Here is a 10,335-nt window from a genome sequence, read left to right on the forward strand (position 1 = left end):
ATCCCAAAGCTCAATTGACCAAGATCTGTGGATCCTGCCGACTACGCCACTGTGACGGACCGGGCCGTGTCTGGGCACAGCTGAGGGCGTCCGCTCAGCGCGAACTGCTCGAATCCAGGGCTACTTACAGCCCCCGACTGGTGACCTCTCCACACAGGCCACAAACCAGTCCCACAGAGCGCTTCAGCTGCCTGCCTGAAGCCTCCCGAGCAAAACCCCTCCGACACCCCAGCAATATCCGTGCCCCAGATGGCCCTGGGCCTATACACAGGTGGGGGGTCCTAGCACCCAATCCCACCTACCCCGAACAAGTTCTGTCCGGTTCCAAGAAACCAGCCACAGATCCCTGGTCAATTTACCCTCTGGACCTTACCACAAATCACACTGACCCAATCCTTTAGAATCTATATCTAAAGGTTTATTATTACAAGAAAGAAAAGCCTGAGAGTAAGGTTATTAAAGTACAGTACGTTACATGCATCGAATCTCCCAGTTCTCGATGCAGGCTCTAGCAGAGATGTTGCAGCTGCTGGTTTAAAAGTTCTTATTGCACATCCTACGATCAGGATGGGTTCACAGGTCTTCCAGGCTCTTCAATCCCTGCAATGCTGCCTCTGGGATGAAGTGCTGAGCTGAGAACCAAAATGGCATCTACCACATGGCCTCTTTATACCCCCTTCCTGGCCTCTTCTGGTCTCAGCCGGTCACCTGGTCCTCAGCCTCTCTCTGCTGGCAGCTCTTGGGTCTCCGCCCTCCTGCTTTAGGTGTGTCTTTGGGCCATCAAGGGCCATTGTTCCACAGGGCTTCACTACTCAGCCTGTCCATAGCAATGCTCAACCACATTCACAGAAATATTCAGCTTCCACACAGATTACAGATTCCTACCTACACACATAGACATTATACACTCACATAAATAGCGTACATAAGATCAACAAACAATAATCTCCCATTCAATACCCCACATGGCTCCCCCCCACACCAATTTCTGGGGCCAACACCCCCCCCAGGGGTGCAGCAGCGATCTGGCTGCTTCCCTCCAATTCAACAACGTGACACTAGTAAATGAAGTGGAGAGGTCACAGTGACAGCAGTCTGGATCATTTGGTAAACTAGGCGCAGGTAAACACTGGTTTAATATGGTTACATGTACTTCTAGAAACAAGCACTGTCAGCCACTAGGAAGGCAAATTCCCTTCTTTTGATATTTGCTTCTCCACTCAAATGCTGCAAATGAGACACATTCACCATGACTTAATTAGCCTTTTTAACACCGGTCCTACAATTGACAGGTAACTTCTTTTGCACTTCTGTATACCATGGATTCTGTAATTTCTGCTCCAAATCATCTGTTTAAGAGGGTTTTACCCGCAAAAGCTCATGACCTAATAAATGTGTTAGGCTCTAAGGGCATGTCTACACCACAATGTTAATTCGAACTAACAGCCGTTAGTTCTAATTAACTTTAATAGCGGCTACACATGCCAAATTTAATTCGAAATAGCGGAGCACTTAATTCGAACTAGGTTAACCTCATTCTACGAAGACTAATGCCTAGTTCGAATTAAGGAGTTAGAATTAAGGTCTGTGTAGCCACTTAATTCGAACTAGCTGGAGGCTAGCCCTTCCCAGGTTGCCCTGGTGGCCACTCTGGGCCAAACCAGGGAAACTCTTCTGCCCCCCTCCCAGCCCCGAAGCCCTTAAAGGGGCACAGTCTGCCCACAGTGCCTGTGCCAGTTGCCAGCCTGCCAGCATCCAGCCAGCAGACCCTGCACCTGGCACAGAATGAGCCAGCCACCCGCTGCCACTCAGCCTTCCACCTCTTCCCAGGACCAAGCTGGTGGCTCCCAGGAGCCTGCCCGGGGCCACAAAAGGCAGGTGCCCGCAGGGCTGCATTATGACTTTCATGGGCCCTAGGCACTTTTGCCTTCATGGGCCCCTCCCACTGTAATAATATCAATATTAAAAATTAGTTTTGATATAACTTTAAATACTTCAACGTTTTATTTTTTTCTGTTTTAGGCAAAATTTAATAGATTTTCGTGGGCCCTAAAAGTTTCTTTTTTTTCTGATGTGAGAAAAAAATTAAAATATTTTCTTCGACCCTAAAAGTTCATTTCTTTTCTTCTGATTTTAAAAGAAATTAAAACATTTTCGTGGGCCCCTAAAAGTATCATGGGCCCTAGGCACTGTGCTTACTGTGCCTAATGGATAAGTCGGCCCTGGGCGCCCGCCTGGTCTAGTGCGGAGATCGTGGACCTCTGAGGTTTGGGGGGAGGCCTCCAATGCCCACGATCTCCGCACTAGGCACAGGAACGCGGCCATCTACAGCCGCATGGCTGCCAGCCTGGCCACCAGAGGCCATATGCACAGCCAGGAGCACCTGCGGCTACTGGAGCAGCAGCTCCGCACCCAGGACCACTGGGTCCGCAATCTGCGGCTGCGGCAGCGGCAGCGGAGCTTGCAGGCGCTAGAGGATCAGGGCTGGGCCCTCCGAGGTCACCTCCAGACCCTGGTGGACAGGTTCCTGCCTCCTCCTGCTCCAGCCCCTGCAGATGCCCCAGCTCTCGCTCCTTCTCCCACCCCTGCTCCCCCTCCCGCTTCCTCCGCCCCCCGTCCCTCCTGCCCCACCCTCCGCACCCACTCCCCCCCGATGTCACCGCACCCGCAGTGCTGCGAGATGGGAGAGCCAGCAGGACCCCGAACCCTGAGCTTTCCCTTTCCTTCCTTCCTCCCCCTTCCAGGTTTCCCCCTCTCCTCTCCCACCCTCTCTCCTGCCCTCTCCCACCTCCTTTCTCCCATCTCCCCAGTTTCTCCCCCCCCCCCCCAGTTGTGTTAAATAAAGAGAGTTGTTATATTTGAAAATACGTATCTTTTATTTGACATCAGGAAGAGGGGGCTAAGGAAGGGTAAGTGGAAGGACGAGAGGGGGGAATGGGGCACAAGCCCCCAGTGGGGCAGACCGGGGAGACTGTTAGCGCTCCTCAGGGTGGAAGCTCTCCTGCAGGGCCCCCTGGATCCTGACATCCCCTCGATGGTCCTCCCGGATGGCAGCCTGCAGACAGTGCAGCCAGGCTGCTGGCAACGTGTCCACGAGATGCAGCAGAGTCCCCGGGGGCAGGTCTGGTTCCATGTTGAAGAGTGCCGTGGTGCCCTGAGTGAGGGCAAGCAGAGCACGCCGAGACACAAATGCTTTGCTGTCCCTCAGCGAGGTGGACCAGCAAGCAGAGAAACCTGAGAACTGTCTGTCCGAAATGGGGGGTCAGGTCCCTTTAAGCACAGCCCTCGGCTAGCCTGAGGCAGCGGCCCCACACACTAAGTCCGACCCTGATGCCCTGCTGGCACTGGTTCCAGCCAGCCTTACCTTCGATTCAGGGTCTACTCAATGTGGACGTGCTATTTCGAATTAGCAAAACACTAATTTGAATTAGTTTTTAGGTCTAGATGCACTAAATAGAATGATCTTATTTTGAATTAACTAATTAAGTTAGTTCGAATTAGCGCTGAAGTGTAGACATACCCTAAGGTGTGCCAGGACTCCTCCTTGTTTTAGCAGAGAAAGGTCTAACATGATCTAATGGCTTGAAAATGAAGCTAGCCAAATTCAGACTGGAAAAAAGGTGTAAATGTTAATAGTGAGAGTAATTCACCATTGGACCAACTTGCCAAGGGGCATGGTGGATTCTCCATTACTGATCATTTTTAAGTCAAGATTTGATGTTTTTCTAAAAGTTCTGGTCTAGGAATTATTTGGGGGCAGGTCTCTGGCCTGTGCTATACAGGAGGTCAGACTAGATGTCACAGTGGTCTGTTCTGACCTGTTTATATTATCCCCCGTATTTTTTACTGGTTGTGTCCCAGAGCATATTGTACATGATTTACATTATTTACTAGATGTCAGGCTAACCAGCCAAGCCTCACCTTTGGGACATTTTCTTCTTATAAAGATTGCCTACTGGTAACTTTTTAACCACCTTCTGGAACTTCCCCCAGTGGTCCAAGTTTTGTTTAAAATAGCACTAATGGTTGATAGAGCTCCTTTGACAATTCTTTAAATATCCTTGAGTGCAAGTTATGCAGTCCTGCTAATTTAAAAAATGTTTACCTTTAATAGTTGCTGGGTAATAACTTCCCTTGTTAGAAATGGAACAGGAAGTATTCCATTATCAATGAAATATGTGAATCCATCATCCTGCTTCTTTCTGAATTCAGAACATATCTCCCTTTTTATATCATTCTTGACAAATTTGCCATCTTTTTTATACAGCGCCAGGCACGTATTATTGCTATTGAATCCTTTGACTGGGTCAATAGAGAAGTGAATAAAGAGGAATCAGTTGATATTTATTTACATTTTCAAAAAGATCTTAACAATATGCCTTACAAGAGGCTACAAAAGATACTTAGTAGTCAAAAGGATAAGAAGGAAAGTATTGTCACTGATCAAAACCTGGCCAAGAGAAGGAAACAAAGAATATGAATGATTTCATCATGGCAAAAGGTTAAAACCAGGTGTCTCAAGCTTCCAAAGGAGGCCCTGTGTTTAATATATTTATTAATGAGTTTGAAAGGAGGAGTTGAGTAGTGAGGTAACAAAATTTGCAGATTCTACAATGCTAATTAAGTTAGTCACGATCAGACAGAACGATGAGGAACATTAGATCTAAATAACACAGGTGAGTGGGCACTACAATGGCAAATGAAATAATTGTTCATAAATGCAAAATAATACACATTTCAAGAAAAAAAATGCCATCTGGTCCTGGTAATTTACTAATTTACTAAATTAGATGACTCAGGTCCGTACAGCAATCCCTATGTTTATTACAGCTCTTACTCTTGTGATATCCAGTATTCCATCTCCCATGGATATGGTGCTACCACTATTGACCGAGATGTAGGGTGACCAGATAGCAAGTGTGAAAAATTGGGACTGGGGTTGGGGTTATCAGCACCTCTGTAAGACAGAGCCTCAAATATTGGGACTGTCCCTATAAAATAGGACATCTGGTCATCCTACCAGCTGGTACCTAGTGCTCTTTCTCACAGTGATACAAATATGTCCACTGAAAATCCGAACATATTGTTGCTACAGGAAAACGTGAGCCTGATTAAGGAAATTAACGAATTGCGGAGGGAACTGAAGGTGACCCGCACCCAGGTGCATGATCTCCAGTCAGCACTAGGATTGAACCGGAAAAACAAGAAGCAAGGGATCCCAGACACAGGTGATTATTAGCGTTCTACCTGCATCTCTTCATATTCTCAGCTCTCATCTTACAGGCTCTTGTCTCCCTTTGCCAGCATGTGCGCTTCTATTCCTTTGACTGTTATTTGTCATTAAATTCTGTGGTTGCCTAGAAGATTCTTATATGATGCACAGTAGTCAGTCTGTATTCGGCTATACAATGTGCAACCCTCTGATTGAGCACTTCACAGCTTTCTCCTTTTGCTCCCTCTTTCCTGTGTCAAGAGATGCACCTAGGGATAGTCAATTCTTTTTTGTCAAGGTCCAGATTTCTTGATTAAGGTATGGTCAAGGTCCAGACTCTAGAGAAAATAATAACAAAAGAACCATAATGATAAGCAAATAAAAAGATTTTGGGGTCTGTTCAAAAGCATCTGGTGGTTCAGATTTGGCCCACAGTCCACTTAGTAACCCCACTAGCTCTTCTTCAAGAGTTAATAGAGCCTGCCTTGCTGGACCCCACCTTGTTATATGCTTTATACTGTTTTCTCTAGTTCCTTCCAGAGAACTGCTGCCTAGTCCCAATGTCCTGAGGTTGAATGTAGGGGAGGAAACAGAGAGAATCATAGAAATGCAACGGCTGGAAATCAAATGCCTTCGTGACCAAACCCAAGGGCAGGAGCAAGTTCTTGCTCTTCCACCTCTGTCAGGTGGGACGCTTCCCAAGCTGGAGATTGAGAGGAGCCATGGAGGACAGCCATAATGACACCACCCAAGGAAACTCGACAAGATTGCTTTCTACTGACAGGATAAGAAATCCTGGAACCAGCTCAGACCTTTTCTCACCTGTGTCCTGTAACCTTCCCTATTAATCAGATACTCCCCCACAAAACATTCTGTGCGTTTATCGCCTTCCCTGAGAGAAGGAAACACACATGCACTGTATTCTCCCCTCTGAACAGGAGCTGAAAAAAATAAACATGCAAATGCCTGGTGTGTGCAGATCTCTGGGGAAGCAAGAGTCTCTGAGAAATCAGATCCCACATTTCAGGGAGGTTAGATAAATACTGTGAACCTCTTGTGGTTCAGTGTGGTACAGTGTGGGAAAGTTCCCCAGAGTCCTCTATTCTAAAATGCTGAATGACCTCTTCTGTTATAGTGATTTTCTGCTTATTTCCATGCCGTATACCTTCCCTCTAACATCTGGAATGCTTATTGCAAACCCACTCTTGCTTTTTCAAACAGCTCTTGAAGAATCACTTCTCAGTGTAACCCCATTTTCTGGAGTTCCATCACAAATGTAACAATGAATAAAACCCCCATGATTTCTACACGTTTCACTCTCCTCAGTTCATGTCTGACTTCCATTACCTATGCTAGCTAAAGAGCAGGGAATTGGAAGGCTGGCGGGTGTTTTCATAAGATTTTGGGGCAAGAAGTTCATGAGTTTTGGGGACACCTAATCAGTGTCCTGAGAGTTAGACTTGCCAAGTGTCTGGTTTTCAACCCAAGTGCCCAGTCGAAAAGGGACCCTGGCAGCTCTGGTTAGCACCACCGACCAGGCCATTAGAAGTCCAGTCAGCCGTGCTGTGGGGCTAAGGTAGGCTAGAGCCCACTTGTCCCGTCTCTGTGCTGCACCCCAGGAACCACAGCCAATGGGACTGCAGAAATGGTGCATGCTGGTGAGAGCAGCATGCAGAGCCGCCTATCCCCCTGCCTAAGAGCCAGATCTGCTGCCTCTTCCAGAGTGCAGGGCAGAGCATGCCTTAGCACTGCTGTGACACTGGCCAGGAGATGTCTGGGAGAGGTCCATTCCCCAACTCTGAGCCCCCAAGCCTCTGCCCATCCCAAATCCTGAGCTGCCTAAATCCCTCAATACGCAGCCCCACCCCAGAACCCCGTGACCCCTTCTGCATTCCAACCCCCTGTGTCAACCTGCATCCTCTTCCCACAGTCTGAATCTTTTGGCACCACTACCCAGCCTGGAGCCCCCTACTGCTCTCCAAACCTCTCCTCCCTGGCACCACCCCAGAGCCTGAATCCCCAACCACAGCCCTTACATCCCCCCACCGCATGTCAACCCCCTGATCCAGCCCAGAGCCCCCTCCCAGCTCCTGCGCACTGAACCCGTTATTTCTGGCTCCACCCTGGAGCCTGTACCCCTCTCCCCCATTAGAGTCCTCACCCTTCCTACACCCAGCAATCTGCTCCAACCCAGGGAAAGTGAGGGAGATGGGGCATTCCTACTGAGAGTTCGTGCATAACAATTTAGAACAGGAACTGGAAATAGGAAGAGGCAGGTGTCACCTAAATACTTGCAGTAATAATAATAATAAATAATAACAATAAATACTATTGGTAAGGAAGAATAGAATGCCCAAACTGGATTGGTAAGGAGGAATATGGTGCCAAAACCACCTCTATCAGCTCAAAGAGCTGATAAAAGAGGTATCTGAGTCTTTAGCTGTCATCTTTGAAAAACAGCGAGGAGGTAAGTATACTCAGCCAAGCACTGAGGTACAACCGCATATGCTCCAACCCCTCAGACAGGGACCTACACCTACAAGAGCTTCAACAAGCATTCAGCAACACCAACAATTGCCATCATGTGCCAACAATGCCCCACTGCTATATACATCGGCCAAACTGGACAGTCCCTACGTAAAAGAATCAATGGACACAAAACTGATATTAGGAATGGCAACATACAAAAACCTGTAGGGGAACACTTCAATCTTCCTGGACACACAATTGCAGATCTCAAGGTAGCCATCCTGCAGCAAAAAACTTCAGGACCAGACTTCAAAGAGACACTGCTGAGCTACAGTTCATCTTCAAGTTTGACACAATCAACTCTGGATTAAACAAAGACTGTGAATGGCTCGCTAACTACAAAAGCAGCTTCTGCTCTCTTCGAATTCACACCTCCAGATCAGCTGCTAGAAGTGGGCCTCATCCTCCCTGATTGGATCCACCTCGTCATCTCCAGCCTGATCCTGGCCTGCATATTTATACCTGCCTCTGAAAATTACCACTACATGCATCTGACGAAGTGGGTCTTTGCCCACGAAAGCTTATGCTCCTACACTTCAGTTAGTCTATAAGGTGCCACAGGACTCCTCGTCGCTTTTGCAGATTCAGACTAACACGGCTACCCCTCTGATACTTGACATCTTTGAAAAATCATGGAAGACCTGAGATATTCCAGAAGACTGGAAAATGGCAAATTTAGTGCCCATCTATAAAAAGGGAAATAAGAACAACCCAGGAAACTACAGACCAGTCAGTTTAACTTCTGTGTCAGGAAAGATAAGGGAGCAAGTAATTAAGAAATTCATCTGCAAACACCTGAAAGGTAATAACGTGATAGGTAACAGCCAGCATGGATTTGTAACAAATCATGTCAGACCAATCGGATAGCTTTCTTTGATAGGATAACAAGTCTTGTGGATAAGGGAGAAGCAGTGGACATGGTATACCTAGTCTTTACTAAGGCATTTGATACAGTCTCGCATGATCTTCTTATCAATAAACTAGGAAAATATAAGTTAGATGGGGCTACTATAAGGTGGGTGCATAACTGGCTGGATAACCGTTCTCAGAGAGTAGTTATTAATGGTTCACAATCATGCTGGAAGGGCATAACAAGTGGAGTTTTGCAGGGGTCTGTTTTGGGATCAGTTCTGTTCAATATCTTTATCTGGAGGAATGGTCTATGGTAAATGGGATGAAGTTTAGTAAGGATACATGCAAAGTACTCCACTTACGAAGGAACAATCCATGTAACACATACAGAATGGGAAGTGATTGTCTAGGAAGCAGTACTGCAGAAATGGATCTAGGGGTCATAGTGGACCACAAGCTAAAGATGAGTTAACAATGTGACACTTCTGCAAAAAAAGCAAACATGATCTTGGGATGCATGAACATGAGTGTTGTGAGGAACACACGAGAAGTCATTCTTCTGCTTTACTCTGCGCTGATTAGGACTCAGTTGGAGTATTGTGTCCAGTTCTGGGTACCACAGTACAAGAAAGATGTGGAGAAATTGGAGAAGATGCAGAGAAGAGCAACAAGAATGATTAAAGGTCTAGAGAACATGACCTATGAAGGAAGACTGAAAGAATTGGGCTTGTTTAGTTTGGAAAGGAGAAGACAGAGAGGACATGATAGCGGTTTTCATGTATCTAAAAGGATGTCACAAGGAAAAGGGAGAAAAATTGTTCTCCTTGCCCTCTGAGGATAGAACAAGAAGCAATGGGCTTAAATTGCAGCAAAGGAGGTTTAGGTTGGACGTTAGGAAGAACTTTCTGACTCTCAGGGTGGTTGGTTAAACCCTGGAATATATTGCCTAGAGCGGTTGTAGAATCTCCATCTCTGGAGATATGTAAGAGCAGGTTAGACAGACATCTATCTGGGATGGTCTAGACGGTGCTGGGTCCTGCTGTGAGGGCAGGGGACTGGATTCGATGACCTCTCAAGGTCCGTTCCAGTTCTAGTGTTCTGTGATTCTACTTATTAGCCTTGTTACCTTTAGAGGAACCATAATTTTTATCAGACCAATACTACTTCTTCGAGATGTGTTGCTCATTTCCATTCCATGTAGGTGTGCGCGTGTCACATGCATGCGTCATTGGAAGTTTTTTCCCTCAGCAGCACCCTCGGGCCAACAGGGGAGTCCCCTGGAGTGGCGTTGCTATATCGGTTAATATATATCCCTGCTGGCCAATTACCCCCTCAGTTCCTCATAGGAACCTGCTCTGCTCTTGCTTAGCAAGAGCTCCCAGCAGTTCTCACCCATTGTAGTTCTGTAGTTCAGATGTTCTATCTCATCTGAAGAAGTGTGTTTTCCCCATTAAAGCTCATGATACCATCTACATGTTTTAAATGTTTCAGAGGGGGAGCTGAGTTAATCTGTAACAGGAAAAACTTAAAATACAACATGTAGTCTAGTAGCACCGTAAAGACTAACAAAACATGTAGATGGTATTCCACTTGGTATTCCACTGATCACCTACAGTCCTCAACTTAAACCCCTCCAACGCATTATCAACAACCTACAACCTATCCTAGAAAATGACCCCTCACTCTCAGAGGCCTTAGGGGAAAGGCCACTTCTCACTTACAGACAACCCCCTAGCTTCAAA

The 10,335-nt window shown here is 46.7% G+C and overlaps 1 protein-coding gene across 3 annotated transcripts in view; it reads left to right on the top strand.

Moving 5' to 3' along the window:
• Positions 1–6,521, top strand: part of CFAP57 (cilia and flagella associated protein 57) — a 170,986-nt gene extending 164,465 nt beyond the window's left edge. For all 3 annotated transcript variants that reach the window (XM_075914597.2, XM_075914599.2, XM_089780355.1), the window contains 2 exons: positions 5,096–5,228; positions 5,743–6,521. In XM_075914597.2, the coding sequence (XP_075770712.2) occupies positions 5,096–5,228; positions 5,743–5,951 (342 nt within the window). In that variant the 3' untranslated portion in view covers positions 5,952–6,521. The remainder of the gene's footprint in view (positions 1–5,095; positions 5,229–5,742) is intronic.
• Positions 6,522–10,335: the final 3,814 nt, after the last annotated feature.

This window comes from Pelodiscus sinensis, chromosome 9, assembly GCF_052426305.1.
Source record: "Pelodiscus sinensis isolate ZL-2025 chromosome 9, ASM5242630v1, whole genome shotgun sequence".
Lineage (NCBI taxonomy): Eukaryota > Metazoa > Chordata > Testudines > Trionychidae > Pelodiscus > Pelodiscus sinensis.